Source organism: Lentinula edodes (genome assembly GCF_021015755.1).
Source record: "Lentinula edodes strain Le(Bin) 0899 ss11 chromosome Unknown C8R40scaffold_1, whole genome shotgun sequence".
NCBI lineage: Eukaryota > Fungi > Basidiomycota > Agaricomycetes > Agaricales > Omphalotaceae > Lentinula > Lentinula edodes.
The window spans coordinates 1,087,999-1,107,529 of NW_025764307.1; the positions used below are offsets into that span (position 1 = coordinate 1,087,999).

Genomic DNA, 19,531 nt, shown 5'->3' on the forward strand with positions numbered 1-19,531 from the left:
GTGCTTTCTTCCACCCAGGATATTTTGACATGTCTACCTCCGACAAATCAAAAAAGAATCAGACGAAACAGTCAAAAAGCCGGCCTATTGCTACTTCGACTATCTCTCAGCCGGTAGTCGAAGATTCATCGTCCCTTACTGCTCTTTCTTCCTTTTCTTCGAAAGGAAATCTCTTTGCTTATCTCTCCCTCGCGGTTGACAAGCATCGGTTACGCATCTATGACCCCGCAACCGGGCAATCTGTAGCAGAACACATCGTGAATTCTGCTCGAGTCTCTTCATTGTCATGGCATCATCTTTCAACAGTTATTAGCTCTACTGGGTTACCTCCAAGCAAGAAAAAGCGCAGAAAAAGTCAGGCTCCAGAATACGCCCAGTCAGGATCAACCCAAACGGTTGCATTGGGTCTGTCGGATGGGTCTGTCGTGTTCTTTTCACCGACGCACGGTCGAGTGCTTTCAACACTTTCACATCCCTCGAGCACTTCTGCAATACTCTCATTAGTAGGGGAAGAGCACAGCAGAGATGGTTCATCTAATGTATGGACATCTGGTGCGGACGGAGTAATTCGTCTGTGGAATGTTCACAGAAACGAGATGAGAGGGAGCTGGAAAAATGATGACCGGATACCGTATACCTCTATGACCCTCAGACCTTTACCCGACAATGAGAACCCAGAGCTCCTCGTCGCACACCACTCCATCCGATTACTTTCCATCGAGTCTGATCTCGCAAATCAGAAACCTAAAGAGTTGGCCTCCTTCACAGGTCATGCATCCTCTATCAAAATGCTGCAATGGGATACCTCTGCATCCCCTTGTCGCCGCTTCGTATCCATGGCAGAAAATGACCGCGTTATATCGCTTTGGGAGGTTCCTTCAGATGATTTGACCACGAGCAAAATGGTCGCGTCAGTCCAGTTAGACTCAGACGCTCGCTACGTTTCGCTATCCACGTCTACATCCACCCTTTTAACTTTGGCTGCTTCAGGCAAAGTATCCGTATATCCGATACCTGACGAACTGGTCCCATCAGCGAGCTCGAATCGCACACAACATAAAATACCTACTCTTCTTCCTCGATCAACTCTTTTCGTTTCCTCTAAAGGAAACTCTTCCCACCTGGTCGCAAGTTCATTTGTTGAGGGTTCGTCCCGAAGTATTCGCGTTGTGCGAATTGCAGGGGGCGTCAGACCTGTTTTCAACGTTCTCGTGAGTCCTCCCCTCAGTGAAATTACCCTTCTTTTTTGAAATAACGCTCTTAGGATTGCCAAGATGAGGATGGAAATTTTATCCCAGAGGTTGTAATACCAGATATTAGTCTGAATGCAATGTCTGAATCCCGTCAGGTATGTATTGCTCCATCTGCTAGTGCGGACGCATCTTATATATGTATTTCTCTATTTGCATCTCGTTAGGGAGTTCCCAACAAACGGTACACCGAATCTTTGGCGGCGGTAGGGTCTGGCGTTGATCTTGGTCAGGATGAAAATTTGGACAACTTGAATGTCCAAAATGTTGAGGGTCACCTTGATGTAGATATAGCTGAACTGAGTTTAGGACAGCGTCTTACAGCTGTTTCTGGCGCGGATGATGTCCAGCGGGACAGCGATTCAGAACCATCGTCGAACAAGAAGCAAAAGTCCAAAAGCACTCAAGATGGACTTTCCGTGGTACCAGCAGCCTCTCTAACGCGGACATTAATTCAAGCCCTGCATTCATCTGATTCAAGGTTAATGGAGACATGTTTAGCTCATTCCGATACTACCTTGATACGAAATACCGTGCGGAGGCTTCCTCCCCAGCTTGCGGTGCCACTTATCACGGCTTGCGTAGAAAGGTTAGGGCGAGGTGCAAGGGCGGGGAACATGAAAGGCGGAGGTGGTGGTGCAAGTTCTCAGAGAGGTACCGGACTCCTTATCTGGGTAAAGACGGTACTGTCTGTCCACGGTGGACATCTAATGACTGTACGTGGCCTTCTAACTTGATCGAGTTATTCTCAATTCCGTTATAGATGCCCGACCTAGTAGCTCGTTTGTCGGGTCTTCACTCGATCCTTACATCTCGCCTCACTCTACAAGACAGTTTACTGTCCCTGAGTGGTCGGCTGGACATGGTGCTTTCACAGATAGAGATGCGATCGTCGACTGCACCAGCTCCTATCGCACTAAGATCGGCAAAATCGTCATCTGTGGCAAGAACTGTCGAGAAGACGCACTACGTGGAAGGAGAGAGCGAGGATGAAGATCCTCGAATGGACGTGGAGGTTGAAGTGGATAGTGGTAACGAAGATGCCGATATCGAAGATATCGAACTTGGAGGAAGCAGTCAGGAGGAATCCGAGGAAGAGGAAGAAGAAGAGGAAGATGATGATGATGAGGAGGAGGAGGATGACGACGAAGAAGACCCTACAATGAACGGATTCATTGATGACGAAGCAGAAGAAGAGTTTACTGACGAAGAAGGGGATGAAAGTGAATAGTTTGATACATATATTATTCGTCATCTACTATTTCGTGTTCTGCTTTCTCTGTAGCTTCGACTTGATCTTTCTTGGTTCCGCGGCAGCCTTCTTCTGCACATCGATTATTGTTTATCGACTTCGTTTAGGCTATGTCTTACGCACCCGCTTTTTCGATGAAGGTTGTGATACTTCTGGATCCGAATCGGTTAGCACTGAAAGGTCACTCTCGCTGTCTTCCTAGGAAATTGGTGTTAATGAATGACCATTCAATGTCAGATAACCCCACGTACTTCCAGTAAATGCGAACGGGTTGTGCGCTTTTTAATCAAAGGGACTGGCGCCTGGCTCGTAAGTTGTTGCAATTCCGCGACATATGCTGATGTCCGCCCCCCAACGGTGACCCATTTTATAGTTGCAAGATCACCTGAAACCTTGAATAAAATGAGGGTTCAACAACTACCTAGCCACCATATATCCTTACATACCAGTTTCAAAGGGTCTGCGTTTGTCTTCTTTCCTTTCCCCTGCCATTAGTATGTTGAGTGAGGTTTGCTGTTTCCCAGAAACCATTCTACTTACCCATCGATGCTTAAATAACCAATCTTCTGGAAATTTCGTGGCGTCGGCATCAACTGAGACAGCAGTCTCGCAAACGAACTTCGTGAATTGATGTAGATTTCCAATCTGAGTTGTTGTCAGCGTGTTACATCTTTGCTCGGGATGTATACGGGAATGGTAAAGAATCTCGTCTGGGGATCATGATAAACTTAGAGTGATGAAGAAGAAACAAACGAGCTTACCTGCCACCCAGTTACCTACTCCTGCGCTGAAGGATTGATCCAAAAGAAGTGCTTTGATTGGACAACTTCGTTTCATTACCAGGGGTTCAAACACCTCCAAGGAAGGCATGCATAAGATTGGATCGAAACCAAGTTCAGATATCGGGGCCTCCTTATCGGGACAAGCACGAAGGCGGATCTTGCCCAGTCTTCGCGCATCCATGAAGGCTATCTCAGCAGTTGCTTGTGTACGCTCGTCTCGCATATGCAGAATGAACTTGAATAGTAGTCTGTGAATGTATGAAGATATAATGAAGAGTTTCAAATAATACCTTCATAAAGCGAGGCGGCCAATCAGTAGATGCACTCTTCGGGGTCTCTTTGTAGTACATGGGTTTCTCGCCTTTCACCTTCTCGGAACGATCATAAGTCCCCGCATGCTTAGGGGCGTATATAATGATAATACCTGGAGCATTCCCGTCATTCCAAAGTGTAAAACTGGCAGCTTCCCTTGTCCGTCAAGTTCCAAATAGAATGATTTGCCTACGATTTGAGCGTCAATGTTGAGCACCATATGGGATACAAAGCATAGCATAGAACCATAGCGTTTGACACCGGTGATCTTTCTGCCCGTGATTTCATTGGCCTGTTGTGATATATCATTATATGTAGTTGAAGATATTTGCTGCAATTCTCATAAGATCAGACTCACAAAGTCCTCATGAGTTATTCCCGAAAATATAATGTTGTCTTCCGTAGTTTCCACTCTTTGAATTGTCTTGTTCAGAGCTAAACGCTTAATTTGCTTCACCGCCCGCTCGACCTCTGGATTGTCCCGACAGTGAGTGAGGGAAGCAGAAGATACAGAAATTGCAATAGGCTACCTGGAAGTTCTGGCATAATGGTCGTTAAAACTTGAAGAATTCCGAGAGGATTTACTACTATTTACTAATTAGGCGGTTAAGAGACGCGGCGCCACAATTAAGCGCCAGTCAGCTTTCCACCTTCCCGTCTCAATTGTTACAATTGTTTGCAGAATTTGGGGAATCACGCTCCCTTGTTTCTACTGACTGATTCAAGCTCCAAGCGCAGGGTTTCAGCTTCCGTAGCGTCTGGTTTCAGCCCACTGGCGTGAATGTGTCTAGACATTGAGTAAGAGTGTTCTCCATTCTACATCTGCAAAACCTGTATGTTCGCCAGAGCAAGGGTACTGGCTGGAGAGCACTCTCCAGCATCGAAAGCACCGAAAGCAAGATTTTCAACTTGCTTTCGGTGCTTTGGCTGCTGGGAAGCGCTCTCAGCTGCTCTCGGATGGTTAGCCGAAAATACATGTTTTGCAGATGTACTTACAAGCAATTTCCGGTCTTGGATCATCAATTGCATAGATTCTTCCTGAACTGCGATTAGGCCTGACTGGCTGATATAGCTTGCGTGTATTTTCTAAAACGATAGTGCGTACTGCGGGTTGTAGGGCTTACTCCACTGTAATCAAAGATCCTTCCTATCTGCCTCTATCGACTCGTATTTCAAACTTCTAATTCCCATAGATACGACATGACTTCATGATGTCGTTTGAACTCATCGGGTGCGAGTACTACAGTAGGTGGTGGTGCAATGTCCACGGCGCTTTAATAATAACATCAAACCGGTCTAGGCAGTTATGACCGGTGTGTCAATAAGGTAAACTGACTTTTCACTGCCGCTTTCAGTTGCTGTAAAGAGTAAGTAGGCCCCTTGTCGGAGCGCCGATCTCGTAGGCGCATTAATTCATGGTTCCGATTTCTGTGGTCAGTTTTTGGATCTTGTTTGTCGGCATTTGATAGCGTTTGATTGAACAGAGCCCCCCCCCCCCCCCCCCCCCCCCCCCCCCTCGTTCCTACATACACAGACAGTCTGTTTGGAGGTGGGCCTACTCCTGACTTGGATTTTTTTTTTTTGCAGCTGTGCTACATTCAGTTTACTGCAAAATGGTCTTCCGCTTCAATAGGATCTGATTTACTGACTCGGACGCTTTGCTTTTCAACCGGTCCAGCAACGGGCATCAATGCATCATGGCTGATGAACACTGCTTGGATCATCCTCCTTTCATTCATCTGCTCCTTGCCACAGTGGAGATTGATGATCATCACAACTTGAATTTTGCACTGATTTTGTATCTGTCAACTCAGTGGTAATTACCTTCCCTCTTTTCCCTCGTTGTCGTTTAATAAATTTTTGGATGACAGGCTTCCCTCGCTTTCCCTTGTGTGATTCATACAGTTCTCGTTGGTTACTGAGCTTGCGGGAGTGTTTTAAAACATTGACAGGTGATAGGATGTGAGCAGCAGACTGTCTTGAACTGTCAACGTACCATAGCCTATCTACATATGTTCCTCTACAATGGTACCACGGAATAGAGGGTCATGTACATATATGTGGCACCCAATTCTGAGCAATTCCAGTCAAGTACAGTAGATCACAGTCTAGAGTTAGTCTCCAGGTAAAAATCCAATAGAATGATCTGAGCCCCACCGAGAGGCGTGATCTGTGTGTACGGATAGAAAGTAGCCGTTCACTCAGTTTGTTTCCGCAAACGAACAGATAAAATTATGTATAACGTGGATGACTCTGTATAATAACAATTGGGCGACCAGGGCAGTGGGGAAGTTGGTCTAAGTTGGTCTGAGGTATCCTGATGTCTCCTGTTGTCATTTTTTTATACGTAGGCTGTAGACCATCGTAAACCACAAGCCAACTTCGGGGGTATATTCCCCGGCAGATAGAGGGTACATGACTGCCAAATAGCCGTGATAAACACACGGGTTGGCCGAAGCAGCGACACCATCTGGGAAAGTGGGTTTTGACCTGCTTTGACCAGAGAGAAACACGGAAATTTTCAAATTGCTCAGGCACGCGTCGCATAAATTCTCCATCACGATGGCTCAGTTTTTTGGCGCCCACACTTTGCCCAGGCCACTCACGATTTATAATCTTTGACCTCTTCAGCCTTGTCTCTTGTATAGTCTTTTTACATATTTCAACTCGAAGGAGCACTGAAAGTAATCAAGCGTTAAGCTTTCAAATTTCAAGCTTCAAGTGGCATCGACTCCCGACTGGATTTCGGATCTTTTTTTTCTCTGACTTTTGCATGACGACGCGGGTGAGCTTGTTTACCGATACCTACTCCTTGCAAAATCCGATGTGAACTCCCTTGCATGGCCTCTTTAGTTTGGTATAAGAACATTCACCTTTTTTACCCAAACTTGACAGCACCCGGTGCATCTGTTTTGACCAACCATGTCTTCTGGCGACCCAAATCGAAACCGCTCTCTGGCAGAACCCGCAGAAGATACAGAGTCTTCAATTCAGAACACAATACAGAGGCTCGATTTAGCCTTTGAACGTATCCGACATTTGAGAAGAGATATCTTGTATCCGGAGCAAGTGGATCACGCAAACAGCAGCCACAGCAGGAACAGAATCGGTCCTGGTCATGAAGCTATTGTGCTCACTGGTCAGAACGAACGAGAATATTGGGACGAACTAGAGAGAATGGATAGGATGAGGAACATAGTCCCTGCGGATACTCGCGAGCGTCTTAGGCAGTTCGAGGCTCGTCGTGCAGAAGCGGATCGCGAGAGAAACAGGGACAGGAACACTGACAGGGATCGGGCCGGGGTTCGTTCACACCTGTTGCGGGCTGCTGCTGCACATATGCATCCTCTGGACACTTCCACCTCTCCTCCGTCTTCCCATCCGTCATCCGCTCAATCTCCACTCAGCTTTGCTTCCCCGCTCAGTCCTCCTCGTCAACGTCTCTTACCGCATCGGCTGTTGGACGCTCAGCCATTCAGAAGAAGGGAATCGTCATCATCGTTATCGGATGATCCTAATACTGAAATAGGTCGCAGGGTAGCCGCCCGTGAATCTGCACGAGGCGCAACTCAGGATTCCACCCACAATGCTTCGCCGAATTCCAATTCCTCTTCTCGGGATAGCCACTACAGGCTGCCCACAGTGCTAGAACGGGATTTTGAATATGGCACTCGCACGAGACTTCAACGTTCGGAACCAGCTTTCCTGCGTCGTATTGATCCTTCCCTCGATCAACTCAGGCGAGAGGCCGAGAGTCGAATTTCTCGAAGTCTAGATACGACCGGTACTCCTCCATCCCCGAGCGCGGAAGCTTCTATTCTTCGTGCCAACATGAGAACAAGAGTTCCTCAATCACGTCAGAGCTCAAACGTGTCGACCAACTTACCATCTGCGACCTCATCGCAGAGTCGACTATCGTTATTATCGAATTTCGGAGTACAAAGTCTACCCACTCCTTCTTCAACGCTCTCCAACCCTCCTCTGTTATTTGAGGAACCTGCGAGCTATTTTCACCCGTCCACAGAGGACTCGCGATTGCGATCTGTCGAAGAAGAACGAGCGCGAACATTGGAGGAGAGCTACATGTCACAAACTAGGATGGCCGGGGGCTTGCTATTCTCATCGAGTCCTGTTCAAATGCACCATGTCCCAGAAGAAACTAGGCCAGGCCATCACCGGGATAATACTGTTCAACTGCAACACTATGCAGCCCCCAGACTAAGTGAGTTCTCAAACTTATAATAATAAACAAAGATGCTCATTTCGGACACTTTCTAAAGCTCAATTAGATGCTAACGGCGACGAGTTCCGACTTGATCCCACCAGGATTCGACAGTTCGCTGAAAGTACCTTAGGCCTGTACCCTCCACGCAGACATGCCGCCGATGAATACCCTCCCCTTCAGCCTGTAACTCGTTCACCAATACCACTCGATCCGAACAATCCTGATTCCGATGTTATCTCTCCTGAAAATTACGACCCTGAAGCTGAGGTGTACTACTCTCTCATTCCGGACGGACCATCTTCAATGCGATATGTTGTTTCTGTCGAATCAAAGCCCCGGTACTTTGGGACAAGTACGCCGCGGTATATTGATCCGCTCCCTTCTGCTCTGGTGGACAAATTTAAACAAGGGCAATCTCGACATGAACCTCGACGTCCATATGTGCATGTTCCTGCTGCCATGAGTGTCATGGCAGGGAGATAATCTGTTTCAAGCATGATCTTTCTTGATTAAATTATATTGTCGCTCGTTCTATTTCACCTTCTACCATGCATTATTACTCTAACTTATTTGTTTCGCTTTCTTGGAACATATATCTCTTCATATGCATAATACATATATATATAGCTTTCCTGTCTTGATTATTTGTTGCAGAATCTTGCATTCTCATTTTCCCATTTCAATTTTTCCATTCCATGCAATATTCATCACTTACCATTACTATCAGCTATTATCTCATGTATGTCGTGCATAGTTCCATCGAGAATTAACCTTTTCTTTTCGGTGCTAGTTCGTATCAGAATTGCAGAAGATTCACAGAAGGTTCCCCCCTACCACTGAGCAGACGCACTGACATCCGTGCATGGGTAAAACAGGCAGCAACCTTCTTCAATCCATGAGCAAATTTTCTTCTTTCATCTTTCAAATTCTTTCTCGCGGGACGAAGTACCTGAGGTCTGAAACTTCAAGCCTTCTCCGACACCAATGTATGGGTTTGTTCTTTCAACTTCAAGTAGACATCACGATAGTGTGATAGGCTTCGGAAAAATGTGGGCATGAACTTGCTACATATAGCGTTATAGAATTGAAGTTCTTCATTTGTCTGGAAGTTCTGTTGAGCGACAGTGGAATTTGGCGGGCATTCTGATGGACTTTATCCCATACAGAAGATGGGGGTCGTTGGAAATACATACGGTGTGACGAAATTTGGTCATCCATGGTGAAGATTCACTTGAAGCCACCAATCATATAGCTTGACGTTGAGGAGAGAAATACATCTCCTCACCGACTAACATTGATGTTAAGCCCGCAGACAGGCCCAGGTGAAAAATACGCAATAACGGTATAGCAGGAAATTGGTGAACTTCGTTTGCATTTTATGAAATAGGCTCACTAGTGATAAAAGGCCCGAGCAGCATCGGTGTCTTCCTTAAATGGTTTGCAGGCTTGAAATCATCTCCTTACGTGGAGATTCGGGTAATGATAAACTAGTTGATCATGCAACCTGCACAGTAGTAGTCTCAAAGATATGTCACCATATGATAATCCAAAGACCGACTAAGCCTATGAGATAAGAACGACCTTGCCTTGGCTATCAAACTCGTAAGACCTCAGTTCTAAAGATATATGTGTATTTCAGTAACACGATGTCGATGCACGAAAGTGTTTCTTACCACAATTATGGAAAATTTCACCTCCAAAGATATATCGTAAGATTCCTCGATGAGATATTATGAGCACATTGCTTTCTGGACGACCCTTGAGTTCCTGAAGAAATGCTTCTGCTCTCTGAAACGCTCGTTCGTCAGTATGACCTGGATAATTCCACTCTTCATGACATCTAGAGAAATCTAAAGAAGGATAAGCAGCTTCTAACTCTGCTCTGGAGCGACCCAAGTTGCAAGTTGCGTGGTCGTGTGTTTCTCGTAATTCAGGCCAGATTTCTACACGAATGTCCGGCTCATTGCCATTCGAGCTATGATGCATAGGATGATCTTTCAGTTTGGGAAGAATGGCGTAGAGAGTTTGGATTGTGCGGGTCATTGGGGAACAAATTATGAGGTCGGGGATGAAGGTTAGAGGAACGCCAGAGGCTTTTGCGAGGCCTTGTTCAGTCAAGGGAGGATCGCGTTCTGGCCATCCTCTTTGCACACTGGGGAAGATGAAATAAAAGATCAGTTTTATTCAAGTATACTATACCGACAGATCTACGGACTTGTGAATCGCTTGGCCGTGGCGGAGAGCATGGAAGCGTTTTACAGACATGCTGGCGGCCCTTTAAGTTTCCAATTCTGGATTGTTCGTTGTTAAACGTTTATCATTTGACATTTAATGAGGATAAGCTTGCCCCTCGTACCGATAAGTCCTTCTTAGCTCAGTTGGTAGAGCGCGTCACTAGTAATGACGAGGTCAGTCGTTCAAGTCGGCTAGAAGGAATCAATTCACACTGTCTTCTTTTTTAGTCGGCCTTCGTTATTTTTCTTCCACATCGCACGCCCAGCTCTTAGTCCCTCCCCCTCTTTGATGGAGGTTGGTTCTTCTATCGCAAACTTTTTTCTTTCTACCTATATATCCCATTTCATTTAGGTTATCAATGCTCGATCCGCCCTCCTCTCTAATTTTGAAGTCCTCGAGCTTCTAAGAGACCTCGAGAACGAACATTTAGCGCGTACAAAGACCGCAATCCGTATCAAAAAGGAAGAAGAGGCTTCTGGTATATCCAGTGTAGAAAAGCATCCCGCGACAATAGAGATCACTGAGAATGTACGGACGGTACAGGTCGAAGTGTGTGTAACACTTATCCCAGTTTTTGCAACCGTTAGTTGACGATCCTCACTGTCGCAGGCGATCCAATATCTAGCTGCTGAATATCAGCAGACCTCTTCACAAACTTCCACAGGGATAACACAGCTAGTGAAAGATCTCTCAAGCTATGACCTGACCAAAGCTGAAAAACTACAAATCGTAAACCTCGCTCCTACGCAGCCGGTAGAGCTCTATGTTGTGAGTGTCGATGTAGTGTGTCTAGATCCTCTTTCTCAGCTCTCGTCAACAGATCGTAGAGGAATTGGAAGACCGATTAGGTGACGCTATGGAGTCAGTCCTCTCAGCAGTGTCTGCATCTCTGTCTGCGGCGTCTTCGCAGCCAGTTAACACGTCTTCCCCACTACGCTTGACCTCAGATACTATGGCAGACTTGAGTCTCCAGTATCCCTCCGAAGACTTTGACGATGGAGCCGTAGTCGATGACATGATATTTGACGACGAAGGTCAAGGCGTCGGCATCGAAGGAGACTTGGACAAGGAAGAAGATTAGCTTACTTCCGCGACCTGGAATATGTATCTTGAAAATGTAAATTGTCTATGAAGGAAATTGAAAATGCAGCCGATATGTTACTTTGAATGATAATTTAATGTGTGTAGGTTTCCCAAAAAGAATCAAAATCCATCCCATCCATCCATATTGATCGCTAGTGGGTATCCTTTTTTTCCAAGAAATCTCGTCAAGCTTAACCCGAGATAAACAGATTACATCGCGCCGACGGTCACCCTGCCCTTGAACCAGTCCCGCATCCCTTTCGCCCGAAGACTGATATTACTCTTCACACTCTCCGGCAAACTCTTCAAACTCCTCATACTCTTTCCACTCTTCACACTCTTGAAACTCTCTAGCGAAGGAGCGCTCCTCAATCCGGCACTCCTCAATCCGATCTCACGCCTTTTCTCATTAACTTCAGCTACACTCTCCAAGCTTGTCACCGGGAGCTCGGATTCAAGATGAGGCGGCGGCAAGGTCCCTAGCGCGTAAGGACCAGATATCGTTGGACGAGGAATGGTCGACCTAAGCTCATGAGAAGAGATCGACGGAGCGCGCTTCACAGCCGAACTAGTCGTGCTTGAAGCCGAAGAACCTTTTCGTTTTAACGAAACAAAGCTTCGGAGCGTGCCAGTACCAGTACTGCCACTCGAGGTTCGTTCCCTGCCTCGATCTGGGGTTGGTGTGACACAAGTGTCTTCTCGTTCCTGCGCGCGCAGTGCGCGAGCATTGGTAGTTGAACGGGTGTTATGAAAATCTTCTACAAAACGCGTGGTGACATTGAGCTTGACCTCGTCTGCGGCAGTGATAGCAGCGGGAGCCGTGTCTCCTGCGAGGTTAAGATCGCTAGCTGCGTAGGGATGTGAATGAATGAAGGCAGTCTGCTCTGCAGTCTCTTCACTCATATATCCGTCTCCCTCGTTGTCCTCGTTCGTGTCCATATCCATTTCCGACAGATCGATCCCCATGTTGTTATATTCAAACGGACCGGAACCTGTAGTCCCATCCCATGATTCGTATATCGCACTAGCGTAGTGCACCGTGGGTTTTTCAACAAATTTCACAGATTTGTTGCTGCTGACTGTTGTACTCACGCTGTCCTTTCGCTTGGTCGTTCGTCGTAGACTGTCGTCCAGACCCAGGTCGACACCAGAGTCAAACTTGGACGAAGAGTTTATTAGTTCGGAGGAAGATTCAGAGTAGGGTATACGGGAGGCCAATATTGATTTCGTGGGAGAGGGTGATTTCCGCCTTTGAACATCCATGTGAGATGAATCGTCATCTTCAACAACTTCGACGATAGCTCGATGGTGTGGTTCGAATTTGGGCTGGAATTTCTTTGTTTTGGCGAACCCGCCAAAAGTAGGCGATACGGGTGTTGAAGGTGTCAACGGCGAAGAGGGCGTCGACGATGAAATTGAGGAGACCGAGTTCGAGAATGCGGCAGAAGAAGTGGAGGAAGATGTTGTAGAGGAAAATGATCCAGAACGACCATGGCTCGTTCTTCTCTTCACAGGAGTATTGTATATTGGTGGCGACGAGAACGTAGGTGAGGTGGGAGATCTATTGCCCGTAATGCGACTGGACACTGGGATACGGGAGATACCCAACTCTTTCAAGCTTCCTCGCGCTTTTCGCCGTTTAGGACTCGTTCCATTTGCGCTCTCTAAAATGGCTCCCGACCAGATCGAGGGAATAGCAGTGGCGGTATGAACGGCAAGAGGACTTGACGGCGGCGGTTGCTGTTCTTGTTTGTTCTTCGCTCTACCCAACGATAAACGGGCTATTCTAGAACCTGGAGGAGAATTTGGGGTCGACGCATTCTCAGAGACTGAATTAGGTCCAGACCGTGGGTGAAGTATTGAATTCCAGAAAGCACCCGTCTTACCACTTGTCGAAGAAGCTTTCGACCTCCTTGACGATGGTTGGCGAGTGAGACTGGACGCGGAAGAGTTTAAACCTAAAGACGAAGGGATCATGACTCCGATACTCCCGATACTTCCAATACTACTACCACTGCCGTTGTTGACATTGGTATCTCGGTTGCCGTTGATGAGATGTGCTGGAAGGTTCGACGAGCTAGCGTTCAGACAACTAGTGGAAACATCTGGGAAATAGCTGGCTGCTAGACCGGATCGGTACGTGGTCGAAGTAGGCGTGACGCATCGACTGCTTTCTGCGGTTGAGGCAGGGGAGGGGGTGCTGGCACTTGCAGTAGAATCAGACACGGTACGGCGAGCATATTTGATAGCGGAAGGACGCGGAGGGGAAGAAGCAGATGGTGATTTGGGACGACGATATATCCATTCGGAACCCGGAGAGCCGTTGTGAGTAGACGAATAAGAGGCTGTGCGTTTGTTAAGACGATGAGGTGGAAGGGAGGAGCTCATGGTAAGCGGAGGACTCTCGAGTGAGGTTGCTTGCGGAGAGGAACATATAGATGATACCGAAGGGGCCTGTTCATGAATCATAAGCCAAAAGTAAGGTTTAATTGCCATACGAAAACGTTGAATCAACACACCAGGATAGAACTAAGGTTAGAACGCGAATGCCGCCTGGTGAAGGAACCTGACATGCGGTTAACGACTTTTGCGCTGCTAGACTTTGTAGAACGTTGGTAGTGATGACGTTTGTTATTCTTGTGGCGGGGGAATGTGGAAGTAGATGTTGTAATAGTGGTAGAGCTGCGGCTCGAGGATGAATGCTGATCACCGAAAATAGTAAAAAAAGATGTCGATCAATAATCTGTTTGTTAAACAACGCACAGATGTGGTGTAATTTGAAAGAATGGGATTCGTGTTTGCAAGTTCTGTTGTATTGGAATCTTGGAGAATCGTGACGGCATCAAGCCATCGACGTTCATCGCTAGTTATTGAACTGAAGGAGAGATTGGATTGCTATGTAGCATTGATCGATTTCAATGCGCGCACAAGACACGATGAATCCGCTCACTTGGTACATCTCTGATTATCTCTCTCTCTCTGGTTAGTGGTCAACGGAGGTGGTGGCCAAAGAAAGTTGAAGTATACGCGGAAGCGTGAGGATTAGGGAACGGTTATTTGTTCAGCTTTAGACGAGCAAGAAAAGAGAGGGGAAGCTTTACAGAAGCTGGGGGTGGAAAAAAGGAAGGTCGTAATATCGGCGGGCCTTTTTCAATGACAAAATTTGGCCTCACGCCTAGCCTCGAGAACACCTGCGTAAAGTTTTGGGAAGGGGTAAGGGCATACGTTCCACACGTGTAAATTTCCGATGCATTGCATAATGAAGTTTTAATAGAACGGCGAATCGCTGCAAACGGAGGCGATAAAAAGGATCAGACGCATGTAGAACACGCTTTAAGGATAGTCATATTTTCCACGTGATGCATTTAATACGAATTCGAGACTGAGTACGACAGCGAGGGCAAACCGAGGTGAACGAGGAACGAGGGAAGGCGAATAAGGGAAATCAGAGCGTCGGACGCTCGGCATGAAGACCACTCCAAATTCCCCTAGCTGCCTCAGTAGTACTTTGTACGGTCTTCTTTAGAGGTTTGATCTTGGCTCCCGAAGAGTCCAAGAGAAGTTCGACTTTTTTCTGGATTTGAGTCACTTCCAGACCATTCAATGGTATAACTTTGTCTCTGTTATTGACTAGGAGGGACAGCAAGAGAACAAATCATCAGATTAGAAAAGAAGAAGCAATACTTCTCGGAAAAGCTCACCATAAAAGCCACGTATTATTGGTTCTTTTTGAGATCGCTGTCGGACGACTACCTCGACATGGGAATTCTGCCGTGCGACGTCCTCGATATGGTTGAGAAGATAGGTTCGTGTGTTAGCAGACGAAGGCCAATTATCACAATACTCGATGACGAGTTTTCTGATTTGAGGAAGGAATGTAGTGTGGCCGTTTGCAGGTGTAGAACCAAGTTTTGCCCGGATAATGGGCGCAACTGGAGGCAGACGCATTGGAAGTGGTGAAGGAGGCTGCAAATTAGTTACGTAATGTCGTAATGTCGTTATGTCGTTCGCCTCAGCGTGAGCCGAATCCCTACTAGCACTACGGTCAAATCTTTACTCCTACGAATCCAACTTTTTCCTCAATTTTTTACGATGTTCACAACAAATGAAATGCTCAAGAAACTCAAATTCGTGCAAGTGAACCGCTGGGTATTGTTCTACATGATGTGAGTCTGTCTGCACACCTAAACCTGCCCGTACAAGTCAAAAAATGGTTCTATCTTGACGCAGGCTCTACTCGAGGTGGCGAAATCCAAATTAATTACTGATGTTCTATCTTGCTCTATATACAAATATTTCCAGGAAAATCGGCTTTTCTTGCGATTGAAGAGTTATTCTGAGTTATTTCGGCTTGACTGGAAGTATGCCACTGTCAAACCTAGCCGACAGATGCACATAGCGTAATTTATATATGTGTGGCACAGAGGTTGGGTGTGGAGGAATAGAAAGTATCTGTCTTTGCGAGCGAGGTAAGTTACAGTAGGACAGTGGGACTTGATGAGCCTGCTGCCGAGTAGAAAGGCTTCTTCAGTCGAGAAATCGAGACAAGGATAAGCAAAACGATTTCAAAATTCAGTGGACAAGAATGTAGCTAAAGAACAAACTAGAGGACTGAGCAAGAGAGAACTCGGAGGCAAAATGCAAGAAATGCAATTATTATGATTAGTCATTATTTGCCTTTTCTGGTGACTTTCTCATGATCAGGCCTCTGAATCGTTTCTGCCAAAACTCTTTGAACGCGTCGCGTATATTTACTGTAGGCAGAAATGGCGAGATTTACTCGTTCATCTGCTTCTGAAAATCATCAATCGTCTTCACCAAAATCTCCTCCAACTAGTTCTAAAAAGCGGAAACGGGCAAATTCGTCGAACAATGAGCTCGATGAACAACCAGCAGACAAACTCCAGCGCACACAGTCACTTCCTATTCCATCAGTGGGAGATGTTCCCATAAAGTCGGAGCAGAGTCAAAAAATTATTGACATTCTTCAAGTGTGCGTGGTCACATTATGTATTGATTTCTTTTTTGTTCTTCAACCTTTTTTTCTTTATAGAATTGACTCTCAAGGTTTTCTCGACCGAGTCTTCCCTGTGACCTCCAGTGAAGGTCTGATCTCTCTGCGAACTCTACTTCAAGAGTCTTCAAAGCATCATCTATCGGAGCTCAGAGTCCGTATATCCTTTGATCGTTCCAACACTGAATTGCTCAATAATTGTTCTTTCAGTCTGCTGTGCACCACCTTTTTCCTGTATCCCTCAGAAACCCTCGTTCTCGAACGACTAAGCTTGCCTCACAACAACAAGCATTTTGTAACATTGCTCTTTCTCTTCTCGATCAGGCTTCTGTTCATTCCGTCGAATTACCCGGCGACCTCGAAACCATCATTCCAGATGACTATCCCCCTGACAAGCCATCCTCTTCGACTTCACATATACATCACAAACCTAGATATGCTCTGGTCCAGCATCTTCCATCAGGCGACTACTGGACCTCACTCAGCTCAGAATCGTCTTCCTTGGAGCTCAAAGCGCTGCCCAAAGGCTATTCCGAACTCGTATCCATTTTACCTTCTCCCTATCCATCTACATCGACTTCCAATATCCCCACGTTAGGCTCTTTTCACAACAGTGTTCTTCCGCCCTCAAAGAACAAGCCACCCTCTGCCAGGCAAATATCGTCTGGGTCGTTCCTCGACTACGGAATCTATGGTAGTTTTGCTCCTTCTTTTGATCAAGAGAGCGAGGAACTAGGTAGACAGGAGCTAGGACAGATCCTATATGCTTGGGAAACCAAGAAGATTCAGAAGGCCAAGCAGCTGAACAGTTGGATAACTGAAAAGGAGAGAGAGAGGCGAACGAGAAGCGCTTCCCCTGTGGCTGAAGATGAGGCTCAGGAAGTCAGGCCTGCGATTGACGTAGACGCTGAGATAGAAGAGCTACTTCCACCTGATCAAGTTGAAGCAATTAAATCAGGTCTAGGAAGCTTGGAATTGGAACTCGCGGTGTCTGAATTATTAGACAAGAACAAACGCGCACTGCGGAGGCTGCAAGAGCTGCAGACAGAGAGACTAATGGCCGACGGAGGAGGTTCTAGCACCCCTCAAGAAGGGTCTGAGGAATGGGATACAGGTACGAGTCTAGTCCTATCTTCTGATTTGCTTGCCCATCTTGACATGTATTCTCTAGCCCAAGCAATTCTCGACTCTCTAACCGCACTTGCTTCTTTACGCCCTCGGTCATCAAAACACGAGGATGCTCCGCTCATCCCTTCACCGGCTATCCTACACGCTCTACATCGCACCTTACCCCTTTCGCCTTCGCCTGGTTGGTATGGTAATCTTCCTCCAGGTAGGACCACAGTCATACGGGACGACAACACCATGAGGGTCAAGCCAAATGTTCCTCCCCCTTCTACGCCTGTTCCTACTCCGACCCCCGCAGTATCTACAACTCCGGCAGTTTCAAATTCCGGATACGCTGGGTACTCCTACTCTGCATATCCGGGTACACCCGCGGCGCAACAGAACCAGCAGAATCAGTACCGTCCCGGAACCGCCAACACGTATATGTACAAGCCCCCTACGGCTTCCGGTGCCACTTCGTATTACCCCAATTCCTATTCGTACCAGCACTTATACGCACAGCCGGGACAGACAGCATATACACCCGCTTCTGGAGCTGGTACTACCGCGTACAGTTCGTGGTATACAGCCTATGCCCCTCAGAACGCCACGACAGTGCCCGCGGCTGCGACTCCGGCGGTAAATGGGTCTGGGTCTGGGTCTGGATCCGGAGGAAGAAGCACCCCAGCTACTCCTCAGTTCGCACCGTCATACAGCTCGTTCTTTAATAACGGTTCTTCCCTCGCTGCCGCTGCCGCTGCGACTGTTAACTGGTCTGCAGCCTCAACGCAGGCACGTCCTCCTGCCGTAGCCAATACGGTATTGAAACCGGGTCAGTGGAATGCTTCGTCTTCTGCCGCTTCTCCCTATTCCGCGAACACACCTTCGCCGGCTACGCCTACGTTGCCGTCGCATCTCAGGGGTCAGAGTCAGAATCATCCATCAATTCAGAACGGTGTAGCACAATTGCAGGCACCGTTGGGTCAGCAAAGTAATTTTTCTGCGTATCAACCAGGTACTACTGTGCCTTTCACCCCTGCGGCGACAACGTCTTCGGCAAAATAAAGTAGGAAATGGCATCGAAGAGCAGACCTGCTTTCTTTTTGATCTTTCAAGGTTTCCCCCCCTCAAACATTTAACTCTCGACCTCAGACCTTTCTGTTCTTACTCTACTATTTTGACCCCTATTTTGTCTGTAATTCCATACGAGGGTTGTTACTACTCACGGCTGTAGACGGGAGGTTTGTTGTTATACATATGTGAATTCAAAGCCGCATGTAAGACGAAGATTCCTTAGATAATAGAGTCAATGTTTCGCTCGAACTTCCTCATTCAACGCCCAAAGACATTCCCCGTTTGTTGTCTGATGGCTCGTGAATGGTTTCATTATTTATTTACTCAGTGGGGCACACATGAAGGAATGACCGACCACCTCCTTCCATCAACGTTGGACTGATTGTAGAGACTATCTGCAACCAAGTTAATAGGCATTAAAGGTGAGATAATTAGCATAGTCATACATGGATATTATATATAGCGGTCGGCTGTTGTGAATTATGCCTGGCGCAACAATCTTCGCTTTTCCTCCTCCCATCGAGCCTTCATCATTCGTGTACCTTCCGCGCGTGAACGAATTGACATAGCTGTTGAATACCGTGCCATTTGGGAAGCTTGAGCCGGGGAAAGTTCAGAGTCATTTCGAATTACCTATGAAAAGGACGACTCCCTGTCAGTTCATGAAAAAGGCAAGAAACCCTTTCTCCAACGACATACGGATCCGACAGAGAAAAAGAAACCAAAGAACGCAGCCTGGTTGAGCATGTACTTGGAGAGGGTAGCCATTGCGCCATTAGGTCCAGGGCCATACCTTCATAACACTGTTACGTCAAGTCTTGTCAACAACTACCATATGGAACGCACCGTATGATGGTCCACGAGCCAAAAAGAAAGCCCATCGCAAGTCCCGCTGTCCCGCCCATCATTGCACCCATTCTAACAAGTCATAAGTGTAATCCAAAGCATCCGTTAAGAAACAAACGCATACTTGACTACATTATTTTCAGTAAATTTGTTGTTCGAATTTGAGGAAGACGCGTACGCTTATCAATAGTAGAAGGTGGTTGTGATGCCTGCATTTCGTAGGTTTTCGTGGCTGTCTGATAAGTCGATTATAGGATTTTGGTGCGCTGGGCTCTTCGCTTGGTGAACGTAGGAACCAACTAAGGCAAGCAATTCTGGCTCCGGCATTCCGGCAGTTTGTCCTTTTACCGA

The 19,531-nt window shown here is 46.8% G+C and overlaps 9 protein-coding genes and 1 non-coding gene across 10 annotated transcripts; 5 read left to right on the top strand and 5 right to left on the bottom strand.

Annotated features, from left to right (window-relative positions):
* Positions 1-29: 29 nt before the first annotated feature.
* Positions 30-2,481, top strand: C8R40DRAFT_1164664 (WD40-repeat-containing domain protein; the record flags this gene model as incomplete). Its single annotated transcript, XM_046230538.1, has 4 exons — positions 30-1,211; positions 1,265-1,348; positions 1,418-1,966; positions 2,014-2,481. The coding sequence occupies 4 exons, from the start codon at positions 30-32 to the stop codon at positions 2,479-2,481; spliced, it is 2,283 nt and encodes a 760-aa protein (XP_046092355.1).
* Positions 2,391-4,168, bottom strand: C8R40DRAFT_1233253 (uncharacterized protein). The gene is made up of 10 exons (XM_046233329.1): positions 4,127-4,168; positions 3,955-4,067; positions 3,709-3,888; positions 3,575-3,652; positions 3,264-3,519; positions 3,043-3,212; positions 2,949-2,987; positions 2,754-2,894; positions 2,626-2,700; positions 2,391-2,574 (listed from the first exon to the last, which is right to left on the bottom strand). Exons 1-10 carry the CDS (start codon positions 4,140-4,142, stop codon positions 2,509-2,511), a joined length of 1,134 nt encoding a protein of 377 aa, XP_046092356.1. The 5' UTR covers positions 4,143-4,168; the 3' UTR covers positions 2,391-2,508.
* Positions 4,169-6,518: 2,350 nt separating this feature from the next.
* On the top strand, positions 6,519-8,304 carry C8R40DRAFT_1164666 (uncharacterized protein; the record flags this gene model as incomplete). Its single annotated transcript, XM_046230539.1, has 2 exons — positions 6,519-7,818; positions 7,877-8,304. The coding sequence occupies 2 exons, from the start codon at positions 6,519-6,521 to the stop codon at positions 8,302-8,304; spliced, it is 1,728 nt and encodes a 575-aa protein (XP_046092357.1).
* Positions 8,305-9,384: 1,080 nt separating this feature from the next.
* Positions 9,385-10,086, bottom strand: C8R40DRAFT_1164667 (histidine phosphatase superfamily; the record flags this gene model as incomplete). The annotated part of the gene is made up of 3 exons (XM_046230540.1): positions 9,385-9,437; positions 9,495-9,973; positions 10,037-10,086. 3 exons carry the CDS (start codon positions 10,084-10,086, stop codon positions 9,385-9,387), a joined length of 582 nt encoding a protein of 193 aa, XP_046092358.1.
* Positions 10,087-10,184: 98 nt separating this feature from the next.
* Positions 10,185-10,257, top strand: C8R40DRAFT_t6. The gene has a single exon. It is a non-coding gene; the product is annotated as a tRNA-Thr (tRNA).
* C8R40DRAFT_1164668 (RNA polymerase Rpb4-domain-containing protein) lies at positions 10,222-11,137 on the top strand (the record flags this gene model as incomplete). Its single annotated transcript, XM_046230541.1, has 5 exons — positions 10,222-10,229; positions 10,284-10,350; positions 10,408-10,605; positions 10,666-10,824; positions 10,877-11,137. The coding sequence occupies 5 exons, from the start codon at positions 10,222-10,224 to the stop codon at positions 11,135-11,137; spliced, it is 693 nt and encodes a 230-aa protein (XP_046092359.1).
* Positions 11,138-11,211: 74 nt separating this feature from the next.
* C8R40DRAFT_28898 (uncharacterized protein) lies at positions 11,212-14,450 on the bottom strand. Its single transcript, XM_046234606.1, has 4 exons — positions 14,090-14,450; positions 13,903-14,034; positions 13,659-13,841; positions 11,212-13,593 (listed from the first exon to the last, which is right to left on the bottom strand). Exons 1-4 carry the CDS (start codon positions 14,096-14,098, stop codon positions 11,350-11,352), a joined length of 2,568 nt encoding a protein of 855 aa, XP_046092360.1. The 5' UTR covers positions 14,099-14,450; the 3' UTR covers positions 11,212-11,349.
* A 134-nt stretch (positions 14,451-14,584) lies between these two features.
* Positions 14,585-15,087, bottom strand: C8R40DRAFT_1031867 (thioredoxin-like protein; the record flags this gene model as incomplete). The annotated part of the gene is made up of 2 exons (XM_046223208.1): positions 14,585-14,769; positions 14,841-15,087. 2 exons carry the CDS (start codon positions 15,085-15,087, stop codon positions 14,585-14,587), a joined length of 432 nt encoding a protein of 143 aa, XP_046092361.1.
* Positions 15,088-15,905: 818 nt separating this feature from the next.
* Positions 15,906-18,325, top strand: C8R40DRAFT_1164671 (uncharacterized protein; the record flags this gene model as incomplete). Its single annotated transcript, XM_046230542.1, has 3 exons — positions 15,906-16,132; positions 16,193-16,307; positions 16,364-18,325. 3 exons carry the CDS (start codon positions 15,906-15,908, stop codon positions 18,323-18,325), a joined length of 2,304 nt encoding a protein of 767 aa, XP_046092362.1.
* A 489-nt stretch (positions 18,326-18,814) lies between these two features.
* On the bottom strand, positions 18,815-19,239 carry C8R40DRAFT_1064975 (reactive mitochondrial oxygen species modulator 1-domain-containing protein; the record flags this gene model as incomplete). The annotated part of the gene is made up of 3 exons (XM_046225599.1): positions 18,815-18,967; positions 19,034-19,127; positions 19,181-19,239. 3 exons carry the CDS (start codon positions 19,237-19,239, stop codon positions 18,815-18,817), a joined length of 306 nt encoding a protein of 101 aa, XP_046092363.1.
* Between the last annotated feature and the right edge of the window lie 292 nt (positions 19,240-19,531).

Excerpts from the sequence above, each read along its gene's own strand:
- C8R40DRAFT_1233253 (XM_046233329.1), bottom strand. Across the intron at positions 3,520-3,574 it reads GGCCGCCTCGCTTTATGAAG|TTCATTCTGCATATGCGAGA; the intron begins GTATTATTTGAA and ends CTACTATTCAAG. Across the intron at positions 3,213-3,263 it reads AGTAGGTAACTGGGTGGCAG|ACGAGATTCTTTACCATTCC; the intron begins GTAAGCTCGTTT and ends CATGATCCCCAG.
- C8R40DRAFT_28898 (XM_046234606.1), bottom strand. Across the intron at positions 13,842-13,902 it reads TTTCAAATTACACCACATCT|CATTCATCCTCGAGCCGCAG; the intron begins GTGCGTTGTTTA and ends TTCGGTGATCAG. Across the intron at positions 13,594-13,658 it reads CTAACCTTAGTTCTATCCTG|GCCCCTTCGGTATCATCTAT; the intron begins GTGTGTTGATTC and ends ATTCATGAACAG.